The 25,135-nt window shown below is 49.0% G+C and overlaps 1 protein-coding gene across 4 annotated transcripts in view; it reads left to right on the top strand.

Moving 5' to 3' along the window:
• The first annotated feature begins 9,986 nt into the window (after nucleotides 1-9,986).
• Nucleotides 9,987-25,135, top strand: part of SH2B3 (SH2B adaptor protein 3) — a 53,731-nt gene continuing 38,582 nt past the window's right edge. For 2 of the 4 annotated variants that reach the window (XM_084820094.1, XM_084820093.1), the window contains exons 1-2: nucleotides 17,295-17,447; nucleotides 21,173-21,955. In XM_084820094.1, coding sequence (XP_084676220.1) covers nucleotides 17,391-17,447; nucleotides 21,173-21,955 — 840 coding nt within the window. In that variant the 5' untranslated portion in view covers nucleotides 17,295-17,390. Of the gene's footprint in view, nucleotides 10,028-10,536; nucleotides 10,975-17,294; nucleotides 17,448-21,172; nucleotides 21,956-25,135 lie in introns of those variants that run through there. The other 2 variants (XM_084820096.1, XM_084820095.1) reach the window with 2 other exon arrangements.

Here is a 25,135-nt window from a genome sequence, read left to right as displayed (position 1 = left end):
AGATGTTTTGGACTACAATTCTCATCAACCCCAGCCATTTTTAATGGGGGTAACCCATGCAAAAAGAAAATTCCCTGGAAAAGACCCTGATGCTGGGAAAGATTGAAGGCAAAAGGAGAAGGGGACAGCAGAGGATGAGATGGCTAGATAGCATCACCAATGCAATGAATGTGGACTTGAGCACACTCCGGGAGAGAGCGCAGGACAGGAAGGCCTGGCGTGCCATGGTCCACGGGGTCATGAAGAGTCGGACACGACTGAACAACAACAACAACAACCCCCCCCCCCCCACACACACACACAGAGCTCTGTGAGAACCGAGACTGTTCAGTGATCACCAGGAGTTCACAGGCTGTTGAATGTCAGCAGAGAAAGTGAACTGGTTTGCTTGAGGCCCCAGTAGCTTACTGCATCCTGGGAGAAAGCACAGCTGGCTGAACAAGAGCACTGCTGTTGGAGGGATTCTAGCTCCTCTTCAGACTAGAATAGAATAGAGCAGGTTGTGGCTGACTTCAGCAGTGTGGAGGCCCAGAGACAGCTAAGGGGCCCACTATCCTCTCTGCTAGCACACACACATGGGCTGCAATCCCTCTGCCAAGTTAGTAGCTTTGGGGAGACCAACATTCACAATTATGCAAAACAAGGAGTGTTGCTTTAAAGCATGAGTGGAGAGCCTCAGACCTGGGGGCCAAACCTGTTCTTCCTGGGGTCCCAACCCAGCCCTCTAGGCAACCACACCCCTTCCCCAGCCTCTTCCCCTGGCCCCAGCCCCTTTCTCCCAATCACTGGTTATATGGTGATTTCCCAGTTTTTGTGCAGTTTTTCCCCCATTCTGAAAGGTTGGAATGCCTCTCCTAAGGCGTCCTTACTGGCAGCCAGAGCTTTAAACTACAAAATGCTGGTATTTTTCACCCCACCCCTTTTGCCTTTGGCCCCACCCATCACTAGAATGCAGCTCCGGAGAGCTTTTCTGGAATGGAATTTGGCCCTCAGACTGAAAGATGTTCAACACTACCTGAGGCCTCCAAAGCCAGACCTCTGGGCCTAACTAGCCATCTGGTCCCAAACAGAGCCACCCCCCAAATTCCAAGGAGCTCCCTTATTGTGCACATTAACATTCAAACACAGTCATTCGCACAGGTGGCCATGTGTCCTTCTTTTACAGAGAACAGTCCTCTGTTTGAAGGGCTGTCCAATTCTGCTTTAAAGGTAAATAACCATAAGAACCGTGGCCCATCCTGGACAGCATGCTGAACAGGTAGGTGCTCCGGTCACCTGGGTCACAATCTTCCACACTATGGTGGGATTTACTGTATTTCTCTTTATATGAGAATAATTCCTAAATTTCCATCTACACATATACATGAGCATATGCAAATTGGCACTGTCTTTTGTCCTCTTTTTTAGGGATGCATTTCCTCTTTTTGAAAAAGCAAAGTGGCCACCCTAGTCCTTGCCACTCTCATGAGAGCAAGAGAACATGGTGGCTTTGAGCCCTGATAAAACAGAATGGAGGGTGATGAACAAGGGCCTTTAGCCAGCAATTAGAATCTTAGAGTTGGAAGGGACCTCAGAGATCATCTAGTCCAATCCCCTGCTCAATGCAGGCTCTGCACTTCAGGGTGCAGCTACAGCATCCCTGACAGATGGCCATCCAGCCTCTGCTTAAATACTTCCAGCAAAGGAGAACTCACCACCTCCCAAGGCAGCCTGTCCCACTGCTGAACAGCTCTCAGTGCTGGGAAGTTTCTCCTAATGCTTAGCCAAAATCTGCTCCCCAGCAATTTCACCCATTGGTTCTAGACCTGTCTTTGGGAGCAACGGCCAGTAGATGGCACTTCAACCTTACTTATTTACTGAATTACAAATCTCCCTACCATTAGGCAGAGTGAGGCAGCTGCCAGCAGGCAGGAGAGCTTGGGTGTCTTAAAAGGGCAGCGAATGGTTAGTTATTTGTTATTATTGTATTTTTACTGCCAGGGATGGGGAAGAAATGCTTGTGGGATTTTCTGCCTCATGTGCCAAGCATATTGATGGTTGCAATGGGATAGGGTTGGGTGCTGTGTACCTTGATTTGGACAGGTGGGAGGGTGCCATTTCCTGCTATGTCTCTACTAGCAAAATGCCTTGATTCCAGACTTGGGGATTAATAAAGGCCGCTTCTAACATCCTTTTTGTTGTTGTTGTTAGGTGTACAGCAGGAGTGCAAAACCCACCCCCTTTCTCCCGACTGTTGTTTTGTAGTTTCCTGACTGTAGCACTGTTTTCCCCTTATTCTGAAAAGTTGAAATGCCTCTCCTAGGGCTTCATTACTGGCAGGCAGAGCTTTAAGCTACAATATGCTGGTATTTTGACCCTGCTCCTTTTCCTTGCCCCCCCCTTTTGCCTCCAGCCCTGCCCACTGCCAGCATATCCCCCCCCCCTTTTCTCTGAAATGAAATTTGACCCTCGGGCTGAATGAACTTCAACACTCCTGGTGTACACAAACACTTTAAGTGAGCTTCTAAACACGTAAAGTGTGAATGCCACTGACTGTCAACTTCCCATCACTTCAAGAAGAGAACAGAGCATGAAATTATAGGCTCAGTGAAGGGATAAACATGGCCATTTTCACACAGCCCATCTTTCTCTGTGGGTGACACAGGCCTCTTGCTCTTTTTACCACACTGATGAGCCGTAGGAGTCAGAAAGGCGGCCGCTGACTTCCATAGGCTGCCAGGGCAGCTGTTTTCCTTGGAAGTCCAAGTTATTTTTAGGTCACACTGAGCATGCAAGGGTGAGTTTGGCTATTCATGCTGGTTGCAAAATAACAGATGCTCGCCGTTCAAGGCACACTTTGACCCCTGGCTTGGCCTTGCTGAGTAACGGCCCCTGGGGGAACATGCAGTGGCACCATCCCTTCTGCGGTGTGTGTGTGTGTGTGTGGGGGGGGTGTTAAGCCAAAAGCCGGAGAAACTGTCCAACTCGCTTAGAGAGCATGCAAGGCCAACATCTGTGGAGCAGCAGTGAAAAGGGGAAATTCGGTGCCAGACAATGTTTTATCCATTGCTGTTTGAGTATTGTCACTGTATTACCTGGTGCTCTCTATTAGTACTTGATTATTTATGTCTTTTTCTGCAGCTTTTCAGCATTTGCTTTTAGTAATTGTATTGTTGGTCATTGCTTTTAGACGCTTAGTTGCCTTCAACTCAGAAGGGGAAAGCAAGATAAAAACACTGGGTTGGACAAATTCAGTCATACTTAGACTAATTGAGATCAATGGGACCTAAGTTAGTCATTTTAGGGGGCAATCCTGTGCATGTTTAGACAGGTCCCACAATTCCCAACAGGCTGGGGAATGCTGAGAGTTGGAAGCCTTTTTTTCTGTCCATACATGCATGGAATTGCGCCCTAAATTGTGTTTTTAATTGTGTTTAAATTGTTTTAAAACAATTTATTGTTGTTTTAATCAAGTTGTTATTTTTAAAATGTTCTTTAGTTCCTATGATTGTAAGCCATCTTGAGTGCCATTTTCTTGGTAGAAAGGCAGGGTACAAATCAAATAAATGAACAAACCAATAAACCTGTTTTCAGCCAATTAGAAATGTATCAGAGCTCCAGAATAGCCTGCTTGGCTCAAGCCAGAGGTCTGCCTAGTCCAGCATCTTGTCCATCCAGATGCCTCTGGGAGGCTCAGAAGCAGCAAATGAACGTGATGGCCTGTGGCTTGCCCCTAGCGGCTCTTCGCTAGAGGTACACCGCCTCTTTGCTGGAGGTTCCCTTTAGCTACATAGCCAATAGCTGTAGATGTAGATGCTTACTTGTGCACACATGTAATTACATCAGATGGCTGTTTTCATAGGGGTGCGTGTGACCCTCCAGGGCCAGTGTCAGATGCAGGCATGGTCAGGCACTTGCCATCCCTTGTGACCTGCTTGTTCATCTGCCTCTCGCTCTGGCCCAGACAACGGTGGGGGGAGGAGGAGGAGCAGGAGATGCCCCTGCTTTCCTGCTTACTGGCTCTCTGCCTGTCAGCAAGCAAGTGGTAGCAATGATGACAAAGAGGATGAGGAGCTAGCAGCTGGTGACCATAGGGGTGAAATGTGCACTCATTGAGGAAGGGGCCCATTGAGGGTGCCTTGCCCAAGCCCCTCCAAACACCTGGGGCCAGCACTGTGTCCCTCTGTGCCAGCCTAAAATACTGCAGAAAGCTCTGGTAGCCCTCGGCACCGCCGGCACGCCCCTCTTGCTTCGTCTCAACCTGCCCATCTGTAAATAAACTGAATTTGACTAAGATGCTGTAAGGGCTGTCTTGAGCCTGCAAAAGATGCCCAGAGGAAAGGAAACGCAAAGGCAGCGTACACAGGCACCCTTGTTGTGTGCTGCAGATCCCATGAATGGTGGCAGGGGCTCAGCTCCCAGGAAAACAAAGATCCTGTTTTCCTCCTAATGTCATTAAAATAAAACACCAGGGCAGACAGCGGGGGAACTTCCAAAGACTTAGCATGCCTCCTTCAAGGCCTGTCATCTGAATTTTTCAGGGGAAGACTTTATTAGAATGTTTTAATTTTTAATTCTATACATCTGTCTATCTAGGCATGTTTTGTTTGCCTGACTTTTGGAACCCTGGTGACTTCAAAATAAAGACTCCTTAGTGATTTTAAGTCATAGAAATAAAGTACTTTGTGGATCACTGCCTTGTTGTGGCGAAGGGGCTTGCGTAACTCAGTGAAGCCATAAGCTATGCCGTGCAGGGCCACCCAAGACGGACAGGTCATGGCAGAGAGTTCTGACAAAATGTGGTCCACTGGAGAAGGAAATGGCAACCCACTCCAGTATTCTTGCCAAGAAAACCCCATGGAACGTATCACAAGGCGAAAAGAGATGACGCCGGAAGATGAGCCCCTCAGGTCGGAAGGTGTCCAATATGCTACTGGGGAAGAGCAGAGGGTATTTCCATGTAGCGCCAGAAAGAGTGAAGCGGCTGGGCCAAACCCGAAAGGACACTCAGCTGTGGATGTGTCTGGCGGTGAAAAGAAAATCCGATGCTGTAAAGAACAATATTGTTTAGGAACCTGGAATGTCAGATCAATGAATCAAGGTAAGCTGGAGGTGGTCAAACATGAGATGGCAAGATTGAACATCGACATCTTGGGAATCAGCGAACTAAAATGGACAGGCATGGGCGAATTTAATTCAGGTGACCATCATATCTACTATTGTGGGCAAGAATCCCTTAGAAGAAATGGAGTAGCACTCATAGTCAACAAAAGGGTGGGAAAAGCAGTACTGGGGTACAATCTTAAAAATGATAGAATGATCTCAGTACGAATCCAAGGCAAACCATTCAACATCACAGTAATTCAAGTCTATGCCCCAACCACTGAGGCCGAAGAAGCTGAGGTTGATCGGTTCTATGAAGACCTACAACACCTTCTAGAACTAACACCAAAAAAAGAGGTCCTCTTCATCAGAGGGGATTGGAATGCTAAAGTAGGAAGTCAAGAAATCACCGGGATAACAGGCAGGCATGGCCTTGGTGTACAAAATGAAGCAGGACAAAAGCTAATAGAGTTTTGTCAAGAGAACACGCTGATCATAGCAAACACTCTTTTCCAACAGCACAAGAGGCGACTCTACACATGGACGTCACCAGATGGTCAATATCGAAATCAGATTATTATGTACTTTGCAGCCAAAGATGGAGAAGCTCCATACAGTCAGTAAAAACAAGACCTGGAGCTGACTGTGGCTCAGATCATGAGCTGCTTCTTGCAAAATTTCGTCTTAAATTGAAGAACGTCGGGAAAACCACTAAACCGTTCAGGTATGACCTAAATCATATCCCTGATGAATATACAGTGGAGGTGAGGAATAGATTTCAGGGATTAGACCTGATAGACAGAGTGCCTGAGGAACTATGGACGGAGGTCCGTAACATTGTTCAGGAGGCAGCAACGAAATCCATCCCAAAGAAAAAGAAATGCAAGAAAGCCAAGTGGCTGTCTGATGAGGCTTTACAAGTAGCTCACGAAAGAAGGGAAGCGAAAAGCAAGGGAGAAAGGGGAAGATATACCCAACTGAATGCAGAGTTCCAGAGAATAGCAAGGAGAGACAAGAAGGCCTTCTTAAATGAACAATGCAAAGAAATCGAGGAAAACAACAGAATGGGAAAGACTAGAGATCTCTTCAAGAAAATTGGAGATCTCAAGGGAACGTTTTGTGCAAAGACGGGCATGATCAAGGACAAAGAAGGCAGGGACCTAACAGAAGCAGATGAGATTAAGAAAAGGTGGCAAGAATACACAGAAGAACTATACAGGAAAGATCTGAATGTCCCTGATAGCCATAATAGTGCGGTCACTGAACTTGAGCCGGACATCCTAGAGAGTGAAGTCAAGTGGGCCTTAGGAAGCATTAGTAACAACAAAGCTAGCGGAGATGACAGTATTCCAGCCGAGCTATTTAAAATCCTAAAAGATGATGCTGTTAAAGTGCTGCATTCAATATGCCAACAAATCTGGAACACTCAACAGTGGCCACAAGACTGGAAAAGGTCAGTTTACATTCCAATTCCAAAGAAGGGCAACGCCAAAGAGTGTTCAAACTACCGCACAATTGCGCTCATTTCACATGCCAGCAAGGTGATGCTCAAAATCCTACAAGCTAGGCTTCAGCAGTATGCGAACCGAGAACTACCGGAAGTACAAGCTGGGTTTCGAAGAGGCAGAGGAACTAGAGATCAAATGGCCAACATTCGCTGCATCATGGAGAAAGCAAGAGAATTCCAGAAAAACGTCTATTTCTGCTTCATTGACTACGCTAAAGCCTTTGATTGTGTGGATCACAACAAACTGTGGCAAATTCTTAAAGTGATGGGAGTACCAGACCACCTTACCTGTCTCCTGAGAAACCTGTACGAGGGTCAAGAAGCAACAGTAAGAACCAGACATGGAACAACCGATTGGTTCAAAATTGGGAAAGGAGTACGACAAGGCTGCATATTGTCACCCTGCTTATTTAACTTATATGCAGAGTACATCATGAGAAATGCCGGGTTGGATGAATCAGAGGTCGGAATTAAGATTGCTGGGAGAATTATCAACAACCTCCGATATGCAGACGATACCACCCTAATGGCAGAAAGCGAAGAGGATCTCAAGAGCCTCTTGTTGAGGGTGAAAGAGGAGAGTGCAAAAGCTGGTTTGAAACTCAACATTACAAAAACTAAGATCATGGCATCTGGCCCCATCACTTCCTGGCATATAGAAGGGGAAGAAATGGAAGCAGTGACAGATTTTACTTTCTTGGGCTCCAAGATCACCGCAGATGGTGACTGTAGCCATGAAATTAAAAGACGCTTGCTCCTTGGGAGGAAAGCTATGGCCAACCTAGACAGCATAGTAAGAAGCAAAAGGTCCGTCTAATCAAAGCTATGGTTTTCCCAGTAGTAATGTATGGCTGTGAGAGCTGGACTATAAGGAAGGCTGAGCGCCGAAGAATTGATGCTTTCGAACTGTGGTGCTGGAGAAGACTCTTACGAGTCCCCTGGACTGCAAGGAGGTCAAATCAGTCCATCCTAAAGGAAATCAACCCTGAGTGCTCATTGGAAGGACAGAGACTGAAGCTGAAGCTCCAATATTTTGGCCACCTAATGCGAAGAGAAAACTCCCTGGAAAAGACCCTGATGCTGGGAAAGACTGAAGGCAAAAGGAGAAGGGGACAGCAGAGGATGAGATGGCTAGATAGCATCACGGATGCAATGAATATGAACTTGAGCACGCTCCGGGAGAGAGCGCAGGACAGGAAGGCCTGGCGTGCTATGGTCCATGGGGTCACGAAGAGCCGGACACGACTGAACGACTGAACAACAACAAAGAAATCAAGGAAATTAAATACACAACAGTTAGAAACTTTAAATCACTAAAAAGATTTACAGTCAGGTTCCACGATCAGGGCACTTTCTCTTAACTTGACCCTGTGGGGGTTAAAATTACTAAAGATGCTTGTCCTGCAGAGGGCACTGGCTGCATTATACCCTGTAACACTGGGTTTTGGTCAGCTTAGTGAAGATGTATTGTGCTTCCATTAATCCGTAATTCACAGAGTCATAGGATAGTAGGGTTGGAAGGGGCCTATAAGACCATCAAGTCCAACCCCTTGCTCAGTGCAGGAATCAAAGTCAAAGCATCCCTGACAGGTGGCTGTCCAGACTCATCTTGAATGCCTCCAGTGTGGGAGAGCCCACCGCCTCCCCAGGTAATTGGTTCCATTGTCACATTGCTCTAACAGTCAGGAAGTTTTTCCTGATGTTCAGCCGGAATCTGTCCTCCTGTAATTTGGGCCCATTATTCCGTGTCCTGCACTCTGGGATGGTCAAGAAGAGATCCTGGCATTCCTCTCTGTGATAACTTTTCAAGTACTTGAAGAGCACTATCATGTCTCTCCTCAAAGGGCTTTGTTTCCAGTCCCCTGATCATCTTTGTTGCCCTTCTCTGAAGCCTCTCCAGTTTGTCTTCTTAAAGTGTGGTGCACAGAACTGGATACAGTACTCAATATGAGGATTACTCTCTCATCAGCTCAATGGCCCTCTCTTCTTGCAAGAGAGGGCCATTGTTGTTTCCAATCAGAAATCCCAAATGATTATTTAGGAAGTAAGTTGAATGCGATTGGACCTGTAAGCAGATGAGACAGGTCTCTGCCTCCTAGGAGCCTGCAGTTACAATCTGAGGCTGGGATCCACAGAGCAACTTTGGGAGCCTCCGAGCCCTCCTTTGAGTCCAGTTGATGTGTTGTCCTTCTTCACTTGAAACATGCCTTTTCACAAACTGCTGCTTTTAAAAATCCTTTGCAATGTAACAGTGGGATGTGGGTGGGTGCGATATTCAAGAAACACCCATTCCAAAGCCCCCTTGATCCTGCAGAACGGGTTTTACAGTTCTTTGGATCTCTGTTTTGAGAGAGGGCCTTCTCAGTTGACAGCACCATATTTAGCGGCCCCCTCAAATGTCTTTTCAGTGCTAACAACTTTTTTTGGTTGTTATTTTTCAAGGCTTTTCAAACTCTCATTCATTTTTCTGTTGCTTAAAAAACAAGTTTGACTCTGGTGTTTTATGCTGCAAACTCATTTTCTGTTTGTTTGTTTGCTTCCTTGTACTGGCAGAAGGCGCCTTGGAAATACAAATGTTGTTGAAAGTCAGGCTATAGATTTGTTTTAATTTTTAAAACATCATTTTAGTTTGCTATTTTTGGTGTTTAATGGTGTTGGGTTGTTTTTTTAATGTAATGCTTTTAATTGCATTTTTATTATTGTTTCTGATCTGTTTTTTAAAAATGTGTGATCTGGGGTGAGCCCCACCCCCTGGTAGGATAGGGGTCCCATAGACCTGCCTCTCTGCCACCAGAGCAGCACTTACACTGCTTCCAAAGCTCCCCCCCCCCTTTCGACTGACTGTAGGATTGCAGCCTTACTTAATGCAAAAAAGCAAAAATAGCCATGTGGGTCCATAAGAAAAATTCCAAACCCACAGTCAGCCAAAACCTTTATGAGGACCAGCTTATTTATGAGCAAGGGTGAATGCAGTTCCTGGTTTGGTTGCAGATTCGGGTGGAGCGGTCTGAATCTGTCTGAGGAACACCACCTCCCCCCATCAAATCAGGAAGCCCTTCCTCCAGTCCAGACTGAGAGATGCATTCTGCAGGTGCTCAGGAACACTTTCCCCACTTCTTCCAGCAGAGCCTGCAGCAGAGTTGAGTGCTGGCATAGAAAACGGAGGCCTGAGGGGGGGGGGGTGCCTTAAATTAAGGCCTGGATGGTGGAACCCAAATGATGAGTTTTGAGGAGGCCTTTGAAGAAGCAAGAAAGAAATGGCCACTAGAGGCCATAAAGGGGCAAGTCCCTATGAGACTATGTAAAAACCAACCAACCAACCACACACACACACACCATCCATATTTCTTGCCTTTTTATCCTGCCCCTTCCTGCCTATGTTCCACAGAGGCATACGCGGACCTCTCCCTCATTTGCTCCTCACAACAACCCTGGCAGGTAGGTTAGGCCATGAGAAAGGGAGACTGGCCCAAGCCCTCCCCTCCTTGAAAGGACTGGGTGAGGATTTGAACCCTGGTCTGCCCAACACCCAGCCTTCTTCCGATGCGGTGGCAGACTACCAATCCCATCATCCCCAGCTGTCTGGGTGTGTGTGTGTGTGTGATGGGACCTGCAGTCCGCCTCTGGAGGCCGCGCGTGTGAGATGTGCCGGCCTGGTGGGTGGAAAAGATGAGTGGAGAGCGGCTCCTCCTTTCTTAAAAAAAAAGAGAGAGAAATAGCCTGGTGTAGCTGCACGCGGGTGTGTGCGTGTCTGTGCGCGCGCGCGCTGCTTGACTTTTCCACGGTGCCTTTTGCTGTCTAGGACTGAAAGTCGAGGCAAAGTCTCGCCGCCGCCGCCGCCGCCGCCGCCGCCGCCCGGCCCCCCCCCACCCCCCCCCCATCACCCCGCGGCGTGCCTTCGACTTCCTCCTCTCCACCCAGCCGGAGAGCGAGAGAAGTTCTCCCTTGGAGCGAGCGAGCGAGCGAGCGAAGCCGGCCGAGGCAGCGGCGACGGCGCCCCACGCGCGATCCGGTCCTCCCCCCGGGCCTGGACGGCGCGAGGGCGCCCCAGACGCGCCCCGCACGCCTGCGAGCCCTGCGCCGCCGGCCCTCGCCTGCTGCCGGGCGCGCGGCTGCCTTTTACATAAGCCTCGGAGGCGGCGCGGCTGCTGCTCCCGCTCTCGGCGCGCCCCTCCCGCGGAAAGCGCCAGCTCCGGCCGGCTGAGCCTCGCTTCCTGCCTGTCTCGGCGGCTCCGGGCGGAGTTGGCGGCGGCGGCTCCGCGCGCGGCTTTCCTCTTGCCTGGGGCTCGACGGCGCGGACTCCCCCCTTCTCCGGCGAGGGCTTTGGGCGGACGGGCAGGAGGACGCACCATGGGCCAGAGCGAGCGCGCCGGCTTCTCGTACAGGTCAGTAGCGCCCTCTCCCCGCCTCGGAAGCGCGCGCTCTACCTCGGAAGGAACCCCGGGGCAGTTTACCTCGCCGTAACAGGCTCGGGCGTTGGTTTGCTTGGCTTGCCCAAGGGCAGCTCCGCGTCACTCTGGCTTGCGCGGGTGGGTCGGTGGCTTGTTTGCCCCGGGACAAAAAACTGCAACCATCACAACCCCAGCTGCTAGGCTGGCTGGCCGGCCGGCTGGCCGGCCGCCTGCCTTGGTTGGAGGGCTCTCTCCTTCGGGGTGGGGGTGGGGGTTGCCTCTCCTATAGAAAGAAAGAGAAAAAATCTGGCCCCTTTTCTTGCACCTTTGGTTTACCTCTTAAGTGGTAAAGAAGAAGGTGTTGCTGAGCGCGTACAGAGTGCTTGTTCCTTACTACCGACTACCTGCAGCCGTGGGGCGATAGGATTAGAAAGAAAGGAATCAGTGGCCTGAGCTGAATGTGGGGCTTACAGGTGGAAATTCACCACGTGCACCTTGACCTAGCATGGGGGCCAGAATGGAGAAGTTGCCTATTTTGAATTTCTGACTGCCATGCAGACGCTAGAAGCCCCGGGGAGTGGGTGGTGGCGCCTGTCTGTCACCCTCCTACATACGCTGGGGGAACTCCGTGTTCTACGTAGCCTCCCTGTGTGCGTGGCCATGTGTGCAGGAGACGTCCCCTCCCCATCCTGCCTTCCTTCTTTCACATGTGGGTTTGCTGTGTAATCCTGGGCCGAGCCCCCACGTTTGAACACGGGGGCTGCTTTGGGCTGCCAGCTTCCGTGGCTGGTCACGCTCCTCTGCTTTCTGTAGTCAGGTTAAATAGGCAGAACATTGTCGTGTCTTTTTCTGAACATAATCAGGAGTGCGTGTGCTTTCTCCCTTTGCTTTTTCTCTCCATGCCAGAAAAAAGCTTCATCTGCTAAAGTTTTGCCTGTTAGAGTTGGTAACTCCTAAACTGTGTATGTGATTTTACTAGCTACCCTGCAGGTTTGATAGTTGTGATAATTGGGGTGGGGGTAGGAGATTCTTGTTAGGGAAAAATTATTTTTAAAGGCCAGGGTATTAATGCATAGAATGGATAAATAGATTCACGCATATGCATCGCAGTGGCAAATTTAGCAATTAGCCCAGCCTCACATCTCAAATCACATGATATCTAATCCATGGGAGCACTTGGCATCTCTAGAGTCCCAATAAGACCAGTCCTTGATACAGTCAAGAACACACAGCTTCAAGTCTTTCCTGCCCCAGCCCCTCAAATACATTTACAACAATCTTAAGGGCTAGAAACTTTTTTTAAAAAGTTGTGATTGTCAGGATCCAGAATTCTTTGCCCAGCGCTAATTTCTGTGCTTTTGTGGAACACGCACAGCCCCATAGTTTGCATTTTGACACATCTGTGAAAGGATAAATAATTTGTCAGTCATCCACTGTGTGTTTTCTCTGGTTGAATCATGTGTCTTCTAAGCTCCAAAATGTGGGTAATAGCTTGAGAGAGGGGCATCCCCTTAAGTCGGCCGAGAGATTCTTGAGACTTTGTGTCTGTGCTGGGCTGATTCTTTTCCCTCTACCTAGTCCCAGTTGCTGGGCCGACTGGATGCAAAGAAAGGACGTTGCATGCCCATATCTTTAAGGGCTCTGTGGAAGCGGGAATTTTGGTGTGGTCTACTTTTCTCACCACCCTGTGTGCCAAGCTGCACCTTCTGGAATTCTCTCTTTCACACACAAAAAATACAAGAGTAAAGTTTTTTTGGTTTGTTTTTGTTCTTTGCATCTCCTCAGTTGCACTTCCTTCTTCAGTTCGGATCATTCTGCTATTTCACTGCAACTATGATCAATTTGCAGTGGATGTAGGTCTCTGTTTTAGAGTGATTCCCTCCCGGACATGCACACACACTTGATTCCTGCAAGGTGGTCGGTTACCCTTTTTCAAATAATTAATTCCTGGTGGAAAATGCCAGCAAGATGTCTGGCTCTCTGAAAGAAAGGAGGAATAGAGGGCAGCACACAGCACCTGTGCCCTGCCATGCTTTCAGAACATGCTCCCTGTTATATTCCTGCCTATAACCTTTGCTCCTCCAACTTGACCCCTCCCCCACCCCCTTGCTTGGTCCCCTGCTCCGATAGGTGGCTCTGCCCTTTCTCCCTGACTGCCCCTTATGCCTGGATCCCCCTCCCAGAACAGGAGCTTAGTGTCACCCTCCCCTGCCTTTAAAACCCACCTTTCCCCAAAAGGCCTTTAATTTAACCCAGCCCCCCCAACCTTGCATTCTCTAGATGTGTGGGACAACAACTCCCATCATCCCCAGCCAGCAGGGGCTTTAAAAGGCAAGGGGGCTGTAAAAAGCAGCAGGGGTGGGGAATTATGGAAGAGGTAAGATCTATTGTCTAGTACCTGTGAGCGCCAAATGGAGCATCTGTGTTCACAGGCAATCTACCCCTGAATACTAGTAGCTGGGGGGAGGGGGCTGTGGGCAACAGGATACTGGACCAGGCAGGCCTTTGGTCTGATCCAGCACGGCCCTTCTTAGGTTCTTATGAGCCTGTCTGATTGTATCGTAGTGTCCTAAGAGCAGCGGAAGAGGTGTGCTGGATCAGAGAAATGGTCTCTCTTGTCCAGTATCCGTGTCTCTGGGAAGATGACAAGCCGGACTTGAAGGGCCTAGCCTTCTCTTCGCCTCTGCTCCTGGAGGCTGCATATCACTTTCCTGGCCAGTAGCTGTTGAGAGATCCTCTTCCTACAGGAATGGCAAAATTCCTTGCCACAAAAGCCGGTGGACTCTTAACAGCTTCCTTCTATTGACAGGACTCCTCCATCCTCCTCTGTCTGTCTGCGCAGGAATTTAAAGTCCCATCCTTCCAAGCCTTTGGTGGGACTAGAGATCCATCAGCCCCTGCCACCGTGGCCAGTGGTCAGGGACAATAAGCCCAGTCATCTAAACCATCTAGTGGGCACCAGGCTGGGGAAGGCTGCTTTAGGCTAGAATCTGTCAACAGCCACGCATTGCAAGTTGCATAGAAGTCTTGGTTGTGCAAGATGGAAAGTTGGATTAATGCTGGGAAGCTTCAGCAAAGGGGTGCGAGATTGTAAATGGCCACCTCTTAGGCAGCTGCCCTATAGAAGGTGAGACTATTGGTCCATCTCAGCAAGTATTGACCACTCAGATTGGCAGTGCTCTCCAGGGTTTCAGGTGGGGGTGGACAGATTTGTTAATCTCATTCTGGTCAAGATTGTGAAAGAATTAACATGAATTGTTGCAAGTTATCTTGTGATGGATTGATTCTGAGCCTCAGTTCATCTGAACCCATCCTGACTAAAATGTAGTCACTCTCGGCAAACTGAGTACTGGGATGTACGTGCATATATCCCCATACACCAAAGGTTGATTGCTAAATAACCCAAAGCTGATTGCTGAATAACAGGGCATCCTGTTTTGGTTTTTAATGCTTCAGAGTTGTAGGGTAAGCTTTTCTCAATTAGCTGGTGCAATGAATTTATTAAAGCTAAAATTGCAGATTTTAAAGGAATCTAGCAGTTAACTGGCGATACTAATACTAATCTTATGAAATAAGATTATTAGTATTATTAGTATTATTTCATAATACTAATCTTATGAAAAAGACACCTTCATGTGTAGGGTGGGGCAAGGGTCTCAAACAGTGACTTTCCTTGAGGAAAGCCCAAAGGTGCTGAGAGCCAGTGTAGTGCAGTGGTTAGGGTGTTGGACTGGGACTTGGGAAATCTGATTCTAGCACTACTTGGCCATGAAGCTCACTGGGTGACTCTGGGCCAGTTACTGATTCTCAGCCTAGCCTACCTCACAGGGTTGTCGTGAGGATAAAATGGAGAGACCAAGGATCATGTAAGCCATCTTGGGTTCTTTGGAGGAAAAAAGGTAGGATACAAATGTAATAAATAAATAAGGGATGAAACATCACGGCCTGTTGCAGAAGTAGCGCTTCAATGCTAACCATGGCTTGCTGCCTTAACCCTGGTTAAGATCCCAAATGCATAGGCTAACGACGGCTTAGCTTATCAAAAGGCATGTAGAGGGAAACACAAGTGAGATCTGCTTGTCATCTTGCAAGTAGAGAGGCTGGGAAAACTTTCTTAACCATGGCTTGCTTGGTGTAGATGTAACACTCGTGTAACCAGTGTTTCATGATCTTCATTGGCTCCCTGTCTGTTTCCAGGCCCAATTCAAAGTGCTGGCATTAACTTTCAGAGCCCTAAACAGCTTCAGACCAGGTTACTTGAAGGATTGTTTCCTCTTATACATACCTGCCTGGACCCAAAGATCATCCAAAGAGAGCTTCGGCTATTGGGCAGTATAGAAATGTAATTAATAATAATCATCATCATCATCCTCAGAGGGCCTTCTCCAGGCTCCCCCACCAAGTGAGGCAGGTGGCTACTAAGGAGAGGACCTTTTCAGTGGTGACACTCTCGTTGTGGAAGGCCCTCCCCAGAGAGGCTGACCTGGTACCTACGTTGTGGTCTTTTAAGTGCCAGATGATGACCTTCTTCCAGGCATTTTCATTCATTCGTTTTTGTTGGTTTTAAATCTGTTGTATTTTTAAATCTTTACACTGCTGCTGGTTTTTATTTTGGTTTAAAAATATTATGTTTTATTGTGCTGTATTTTATGGTTTCAGTTGTTGTGAACCACCTAGTGAGCTTCAGCTATTGGGCAGTATAGAAGTGTAATAAACACTATAACCGTGGTTAACCTAAGAACATAAGAACAGCTGTGCTGGCTCAGACCAAGGGCCTATCTGATCCAGCATTCTGTTCACACAGTGGCCAAACAGCTGCCCAGGGGAAACCCACAAGCAGGACATGAGAGTAACGGCACCCTCCCGCCCATGTTCCCCAGCAACTGGTGTACATAGGCATAATACCTTTGGTACTGGAGGTAGCACATGGCCATCAGGACTAGTAGGCATTGATAGCTTTCTCCTACAGGAACATTTTCCCTGCACCAGGACTTGGTATTTGGAAGGCCATTGGGTGCTGCTGAGATAATTGAACAGGCTATGCAAGTATTTCAGGCCACTGCCAAAATTAAGAGGTGGGCGTTAAACATTTTAAAATGTTGGCTGAAGAATGCTTGGAGACTGCAAGACTCAAGCTGCTGTACTTCACAGGCCACTGAAGAGGGTCGAGATATCACCTGCTCCCCAAATTCAGTGCAAATAATAACACATGTCACTTGAAAAAAATGCTAAGAAGTGTCATTTTAGTATTTTTTTAAAAAAACACAAGCCATTATTTCATGCATGGGAGAAACCATCATCTCCCAGTTGGATCATTTCCAACGCACCTTTTTGGGGGGATGGAGGAGGGGTTGGGGTCAGAATCCACATTTGTTTTTTTTTCAAGCTCTTGGCTGAAAAGTTGGCGGAGCTCTCTGCTAAAGAATCCTGAATTGGTTGTTTTATCACCCAGATTGGCTGTGTTCTGGGGAAGCCTGGTATTTCTCAGAAGCTTATCGGGGGCTCTTAGAGAGGGTCAGGAATGATGAACATGCTTCGTTCGAATCAAGTTCAGCACGCGCCACCATTGGTGGGGGTGGGGGGAGCTGGGGGTGGGGGGAGCTGGGGGTGTGCTAGGTGCACTGTTGGTTCACACAGAGTCATGGTGAAGGGCAGCAAGCCTGCCATGCTGGTGTGAACTGAGTGGAGGCACAGCATCCTCCTCAGTGCCCGCAGGTTCCGTGGCAGGCCTGTCTAGGCAACCAGGGTTTCCTCAACGTGGGAAAGATTGAAGGAATGCTGGGGTAGTACAGACATGTGGCCGACTTTGCATTTCCTTTCTCCTATGCGCTGTTGCTCTTTTTCAGTTCTCTTTCCCTCTCCTCTGCTCTCTTTCTGCTCGTCTCCTCTCTCCTCCCTCCCTCCCTCCCTCCCTCCCTCTCTCTTTCTCCTTCCCTTCTTTTCTACAAAAGTGCCTGGAGCGCCACTGATGCAACACTGTCTAAGGGCAGGTCACAGGATCCCACGGTGGCTGGTGTTCCTCCAGGTGAAGACAAATGAGCTAGCAAATATGTATTGGAGGGGCACAGCTGTTTAATGCGCACTAGCGGTGCCCTCCACACACTGAGCTGTTGGTGCTACTTGGCTCCTCCACAGCTGCAAACTCCCCTTCTCTTCAGAAGCACGAAGTTTGCAATCCTGCCAATATCTAAGCCACTCTCTTAAACTTACCCGGTCAGCTTTTAAAACAGCGGAGCGGCTGGGAGTGGACTTCCTCCCATAGTGCTCGCTAGAAAAGGCCATTGTGCATTATTATTTTTTTAAATAGGGGAACCTACCAAGCAGCTCTGTTTTGGTGCAGGCGGCTGCCGTCAGTGCGCATCAAAGTGTCCAAGCGGGCACCACGTTGTGTCTGGAGCTGGCCTTCCCAAATGGATTGGCCTGTTGGTTTTGCCAACGCGCCCGCCGATGCCAGGCTCTCCTGCAAGGTATCGTCTGTCTGGTGCGGGTGGGGCTTGCTCCCGTTTGGTGGTGTTGCGCTGGAATGCGGGGAAGCCCATCTTGAAAATGGACTTTTGGTTGCATCACATTCAGCTCAAAGCTTTGTGTTTGTGTTTCTAGCTCTGTGTAGCTACTGGGTGTCAGTGTGTGTGTGTGTGTGTGTGTGTGTTTGTCTGTCTAGACGGGTGCTCATGAGATGAGTGTGTTGTTATAACAATGTTGGACCCCAAAGGTGTCTAGAAGTGAGCTCTAACCAGGTGCGTATATATTTTCGTATTCTGAGAAGCAACATAAAAAATAGCCCCTCTCCTTTGGAAGAGAGGAACAGTTCTGGCAAAGGAACTGCGGCGTGTGGGGTAGGCCCTACTTAAATGTGACAGTTGGACCTGGCAGCTCGTGTTCTCCCCCGCATCCCCTCCCCAGTTTCCCAATGCCTGAGGTGAAGCAGGAGAACAGGGTGTGTGTGTGTGTGTGTGTGTGTGTAAGGAAGCGAGGGTGCTGAGTCATCTGCAGGCTGGTTGAACTGATAGACCCAGGAGGCCGGGGGCCCGCTCGGGGGCAGGAGGCCAAGCGCCCGCAGCAAAGCGCGCTGGCACGTCTTTCTAGTTCCTGCTCTGAGCGGGTGTGTGACTTGTGGCGTCTTAGTTCAGTTCCCAGACTCTGTCAGCTTTCTGAGGATGTCAGCTAGACCCATCTACGAATAGACCCCCCGCTGCCACACCATGAATTGCTGGCTTCCCTGTGGTGTGGTCGTGTGTTCCTTCCCACCAGCGGCGTGTCAAGCCTGTCCCATCCCACGGCCTCACATTGGGAGCCTCCCAGGCCCTGCTGTCTCCTTGGCCACAACACCTGGCCTGCTTTGCTTAACTCTGCGTCCTTCACTCTACTGCCACTGAAGGCTTCCCGTCAATAGCACACAGCTCTTTACATCCCAGACCCCAATGGGGTGGCTTTCCTCCCGGCCAGGCTCCCAGAAGCTGCACAACTCAACATGTTACGACTGACCCTTCCTGATCAGAAGTCATGGAATGTTCACAAACATTCCAGCTTGACAAAACCTTTTGGCCGCTGGATGAGAGGATGGAGTTGCAGACATGCAGCTGCCAGTTGTGTGTGCGTGTGTAAAAACTACAAATATGGCTTGCATTCTACTAATGGAGGCACATTTCTGTCTATCACTGCAAACCCCCTTTGCCCTGATCAAAGGGGGCTTCAAGTGTGTAGGGAAAAAAGTCCTGTCCCAGAGGCCCATGGTCTTTCCCATCTCTGGCCACTGTTATGAGGTAGGCATACTTTCCTGTGTTTCAAGGGAGATAAATGGTCTGGTTTTCAAACTTCTCTAGAAAACAGACCCCAAATAACAGCTTTCTACAATGTAGAAAGCCCCTGTTGTGTAGTGGTTAGATTGTTGGCTTAGGGAGACATGGGTTCAAATTGCTGCTCAACCATAAGCTTGTGGGGTGACTCTGGGCCAGTTGCCATCTCTCAGCCTTTGCCTCACAGGGTAATTGTGAGGATAAAATCCAGTGGGGTGGGGGACGTGTATGCCACTCTGAGTTTCTTGAAGAAAAGGCAAGATGTACATGAAAATACCTGAACAGTTTTGGAATCCCCGTCAGTGATGAGTTAGTAAGGCGTCTGTGTGTGTGTGTGTGTGTGTGTGTGTGTGTAAAAAACCCAGCTTTACCCAACCTGGTGCTCTCCAGATGTTTTGAACGGTAACTCCCAGCATTTCTGACCATTGACCATGCTGCTGGGGGCAGATGGGAATTGAAGTCCAAAACATCTGGAGGGCCCCAGGTTGGGGAAGGCTGATATAAATGTATATAAATAGTGTGTGTGTATCACACATACACATGTATATATGCACATGCACTAATCTTGGGCATTCCTGATGGGGATATCAAAATGTGACAGGTACTTCCAGTGGAGGCTGGTGGCTCTAATGTCAGTGGGGCAGTGAATCTGCTCTGGGTTTTAGTCAGAGCTCTACAGGCGCCATCTATGGTGCGAAGCCTCCACTGCGTGCTTCCACAGTGGATAGAATGGTGACATCTATGAAAACTTTGCATTTTTTTTACTCAGTAAACGAACCCTCCCCAACCTGGTGCCCCCCAAATGTGTTGGAGTGCCCATCCCATCATTGCCAGCTAGCCTGGTGGCCATGCTGGCTGGGGATGATGGAATTGTAGTCCAACACCTCTGGCGGGCACCAGGTTGGGGAATGCTCCTGAGGACGATTTCCTTCCTCTCTGCCTCTTTAATAGCAGGCGTGGGCTTTAGGAAAGGAGCCTTTGAGCTTGTTTGCGCACAAGTGCTGCAACGAACATGCTTCCTGTTCCAGCGGCATGTGTTGCAGTGATAAAAAACAACACACCAACGTTTCACAGCAGGGGAGGGGAGACTGCCAGCCTCTTGTCTGTGCTGGGAGCTTTAATGCTCTGGAGCAAAGCCAACGGTGAAATCCCATGCCTTTGTGCAGCCGGGTTTAGGTGAGGCCTGGACTTGCCTTCTTGCACCCGCTTGGGAGGTTTTGGAGGGGTGCCAAGGAGTTCTTGAAACCGTAGCAGGGCCCTCTCTTGTCCCACCCCCAAGAGAAATTGCCCCACCCCCAAGAGGACAGGTGCGTGGGTGGATTGCTGTTTCAGCGGGGTGGACATGAGCTTTAAGAGCTGAAGAACATTCACTTGGGGATACCCTGTAGATAGAAATTCCTCTCTGCTGATGGTCTAAATCAGCCTTCCCCAGCTGGGTGCTCTCCAGATATTTTGGACTACAACCCCCATCAGCCCTAGTCAGCATGGCCAATAGTCAGGAATGGTGGGAGTTGTATTCCAGAACATCTGGAGGGCACTAGGTTGGGGAAGGCTGATCTAAATCTGTGTGTGTGCACGCACACATGCATGTATGTGTGTATGGCTGGATCAGCATAAACTCCCCTGGCTAAAAAGAGAGAAATTCAGGGGCAAAACCATCCCTAGAATACAAGCAGGAGCCCTGTTTGTGGTGGGTGTGAGGGGCCATCTCCCTCGTTCACACTCTGTCTTGCACATGCTGGGTTTTCACACCACAGGTGGTGATCCTTCCAAGGGCATTGTGTCCAACTCAATTATCCCATGCATTGAGTTACTCTGGTTTATATGCGATTAAATAGACCTGTCAAAGACACAGATCCCTGTGCTCATAATTAACGCAAGGTAATCACCTTGACAGGTGTTTAGTGTCGCTAGAGGTCCATGGCTTTCAAGCATTGTTCTGCCGAACATTGTTGGGGTTCCTCAGTGGGTTTGCACCCTGCCATAAGCCCCAGAATCCTCTGCAATTGGCATGCGTGGAGGGGAGGTTCCAGGTTGACACGGAGAGTTTGAAGTAGACTCCTGTTGTCAGATTCCACAATGCCTATGAGATCCTAGCCTATTGTCTTAACTTTTTTTTTTTTTTTACATTACTTGCTCTCACTCTTCATTGACCTCACTTGTTCTCAGTGATGCCACCTTATAACCACGTCACCAGATCTGACTGGCTACATCGCATGGTGACATTATTCTGTTCACTTCTGTTCCCCAGCTGGCTGTCCTCAATCCTGTGTGCTTCCTAGTTGGCTAGCCCAACTCTCTGTGCTGTTAGTTCTGCATCTTCTTTCCTTTCCCCTTCTATTATCTTGCAAGCCCTTCACACCACATATCCTCCCTTTTGTTTTGTTTTTTTGCAGTACATTCGAATATTTCCAGTCCCGGCAATGAATGGACACACTGTCCCGCCAGGCGATCCCACAAACCCCGGTAGCTGGAATGAGTTCTGTGAGCAGCATGCCGTCACCACCGCCAAAGAGCTGGCGCGGAAGTACCTCCTCTTTGTCAGCGAGCACCCACAGGGTGAAGTCTTGGCAGCTGAAAACTTCTCCCTCCGATTCGCTGATCTCTTCCAGCAGTATTTCTGCAGTGAGGTGAAGGATGCTTTTGCCATGAACCAGTTCCGTGCTCTGCCCTTCAGCAGGGTGCGGGACTACCGGGAGACTGGCCGAAAGCTTGCCGACGGCTCCCTGGGGATGGTTGGGACCAAGGCCGAAGTGGAACTGGCCGACCAAGCTGGTCGAGGATCTGATACCTGTTCCTGGGTCCTGCAGAAGTCATGGAGTTCCGAGGAACTTGTAGGAACTGCTTCCTCCTCGGCTGTGAGGAGACGCTTCTCCCTGGACCGGCTGAGGAGGAGCTGGCGCAGCTTTTTCCGCAGGAGGGCCTCGGAGCCTGCGCTCGGCGAAGGGGAGACGTCAGACTCCGTCTTGACATCCGGCTTTGCCCGTAAGATCTTCCCCTGGGCCCTCTCACGAGAGCCGTCACCTCAGGTTCGGAAAGAGGGTGATTTAAAATACTGGATGGTGACAGAGGCTACCGTGGACAGTGGGACGCACTGGCAACGGTGCCGGCTCGTGCTACAGAAAGCAGAGCCTTCGGGCAATGAGGAGTATCTCCTGGCACTGTTTGATCCCCCCAAGGTAAGTGAAGGGAGCGGGTTGAAGCTCTGCCTCATCTCTTTTTGGTGCTTGCTATGACGCACGATCCCACATCTTCCATCATGCCAAGTGTTTTGACTTGCTGCATTTTTGTTCATCCCCTGTGAGGGAAGGCTGTTATGGCCAAAGGCATCAGTAGATTCAGGACAGACAAAACAAAGAACATCTTTGCACAGCGCAGACTGAATTTGTGGAATCTGCCACAAATACTGCTGTAAAAGGTGTTGGTGGACACCGCTTAGATCCAGGCTAGGGAACCTGGGGCCTGCCGGGTGTTGTTGGACTGCAGCTACCCTCAGCCCCAGCCAGTGGTCGGGGATGATGGGAGTTGTAGTTCAACAGCATCTGGAGGGCCACAGATCCCCCCCCCCACCCATGGCTTACATGCTTTTAAAGGAGCCAGTATGGTGTAGCGGTTAGAGTGTCGGACACGGGGGACACGGGTTCAAGTCCCCACTTGGCCTTGGAGCTCATTGTGTGACTCTCATTGACTCTCAGCCTAACCTACCTCATAGGTTTGTTGTGAGGATAAAATGGACAGGCTGAGGATTACATATGTCGCCTTTGGCACCTTAGAGGAAAGCCTAAATATGTAACAAATTAATTAAAAGTGGCTTAGAACTGCCTTCCCCACCCTGGTGTCTTCCACATGTGTCGGTCTTCAAATATGTGCAGGGCTGCCATAAGGGTGTTGCTCCCCTCAGTTCTCCATTTCCCCTATTGTGCATGGTAGACATGACGAACTCTAACTACTGCTAAAAGAGTCTTGGGCTTGTCTACAGGACTGTTTTTAAAACCAATCTAAGATGTGTTTAACTATCATGGCCCCCAGCCAAAGACCCTGGGAACTGTAGGTCTATGATGGGATCTCAGCACCTCCGAACAACTAGGGCTGCACAAAGTATTTCCCCCAGCTGTTGCTGTTTCAGTGCTGTTCTTTTCGTCTGGCTGGTGCTGCTTTCTCCATTCTGCAGCCGCGTGGGAGATCCCAACCAGTCAGGGAGCAGGAAGGGAACAGGATGCCACATGATGTAGCCGATCCAGTTTTGCTGTGCAACAGTGTGGTCGAGGGCGAGTGGGTTCAGTGGAGAGAGAGCAGAAGTACTGGAAATCTATAGGTGACACTGTTTGGAGCAAAAACATCCCCCCAAAGCAGGGTGGGGGAGTTTCCGACAGCTCTGGAAATGCTGTGCAATAAAATGTTGATTGTATTTACAAGTTTGTCCAAAGCAAATGTCTTCTGAGCCATGAACAAGCATCTTTACCATGGACCACAGGGCTGACATCTGGGGCCCTTCAGCTCAGGGGGAGTTTGAGGAGCCCCAAACACTGCTGGAGAGGCGGCAACATCAGGCAAGCTCCAACATGCTAGGAAGCAAAACCAGCAGACTCTGAGGCACCATTTTGATTCAAAGCATTTCCACAGAACGAGAGCAGCTGTGTGCTCAGCCTATCAAGGTCCCCTTTGGGGCTGCATGGCCAGTGAGGAGTGTACAGGGGCAGCGAGTGGGGAGAGCCTCTGTGAACAAGTGGGACAAACAACTAAAACGTACATCATGAGATACAGTCTAATACACGCTGGAATCCAACAAATGAGAAATACCCAGTACAACTATTATCATGCTGGCTAACACAGCCTTCCCCAAGTGTCCTCCAGATGTTTTGGCCCCTGCTTGCCGGGGATGACTGGAGTTGTAGTCCAGCACATCTGGAGGGCCCCAGGTTGGAGCAGGCTGTGCCACCAACAGCAAGCACAAGAGCAGTCTCTCGGGGCTAAAACATACGTTTCTGTCGACATACACCGAGCCTGTCAATGCTTCGATTACGTCAGCTGAATTAAAATGGCATTTTAAATTAAATTAAAAATTAATTCAATTAATTAATTAATTGATTGATTAATTTAAAATGGCATTTGGACAGTGAAACTTTTTAAAGCCTAGGAGAATAGACAGGTTTTTGCCTTGGTGCCAAAAGGATATCTATGCAGGCTTCAAGCAAGCCTCTTGGGGAGAGCATTGAGAGAACTTGGGGGCCTCTACAGAGAAAAGGTAAAAAAAGGTAAAGGTGTCCCCAACCAGTCGTGTCCGACTCTAGGGTGCGGTGCTCATCCCCGTTTCTAAGCCGAAGAGCCAGCGCTGTCCGAAGACGCTTCCGTGGTCATGTGGCCGGCATGACTGAACACCGAGGTGCACGGAACGCTGTTACCTTTCCCGCCGAGGCGGTACCTATTTATCTACTTGCAATTTCTTGCTTTCAAACTGCTAGGTTGGCAGAAGCTGGGACTGAAGGCGGGAGCTCACTCCGTCACGCAGCACTCGGGTCTCGAACTGCTGACCTGCCGACCTTCCAGTCTGCAGTTCAGCGTCTTAACCACTAAGCCACTGCGGCCCCTTCTCTACAGAGAAGCCCCTCTGTAAATTGCGAATAGTTTCAGCTCAGCCCAAGTACTCGCACACCTTCGCACGTCTTCAGCTCCCAGGATTTCTGCAGAGGAAGCCATGATAATTACAGTAGTTTCACCCTGGTTTAAATTTCTTATGTAAAGGGTTGAGGATCTCGAACAAATAATTTTCATCAGCTTCATTGAAACTGTCATTCAGATTATTCTTTGGGTGAGGAGGCCATGGCAAACCCATTTAAATGTGTAGTGCAGGCTGAACCGAAGGTGAAAGTTTATTAGTGTAGAAGTGGTGGAATGGTGGAGCAGGATTTGTAATGGAGTTGGGCAAAATCTTCATCTCAAGCAACTGGAGGTCTTTTTAAGATCCTCCTTCCTAAGAAGCACAATATTTCCAGCTTTTTCGCCTCCGTTTTCTTGTTCTGAATCTCCCCCCCTCCCCCAGATTGAGTGTTAAGATATCTATTTTTAAATTTCTTTTTCCATGTCTTAACAGTCTAAAATGGTTTGCTGTGTTATTGGCACTGTGCCTTTCTGGAAAAGGAGACTTGTGTGTTTTTTCCGGCAGAGCTGTCTTGTTCTGTTTCGCAAGTCAACAAAAAGAATGGGGTTTTTGACTGGCAAGGACTTAGTTAATGTTTAAATGAGCATTTACCCTCCATTTGGGTAATTTTCTTCCCAAAGGAATGCAGTGTTATTGTGGGCCAGAGGAACATGGAAAAGTGGAACAGGCCGCTTCTGACCTGGGGTAAGGGCATGTTGTT

The sequence above is a fragment of the Heloderma suspectum genome, chromosome 13 (genome assembly GCF_057233095.1).
Source record: "Heloderma suspectum isolate Gila_16-S chromosome 13, 16-S_ref, whole genome shotgun sequence".
Classification (NCBI taxonomy): Eukaryota; Metazoa; Chordata; class Lepidosauria; order Squamata; family Helodermatidae; genus Heloderma; species Heloderma suspectum.
Note: the sequence above shows the minus strand (reverse complement) of the source record. Positions and strands in the feature narration are given on the sequence as shown.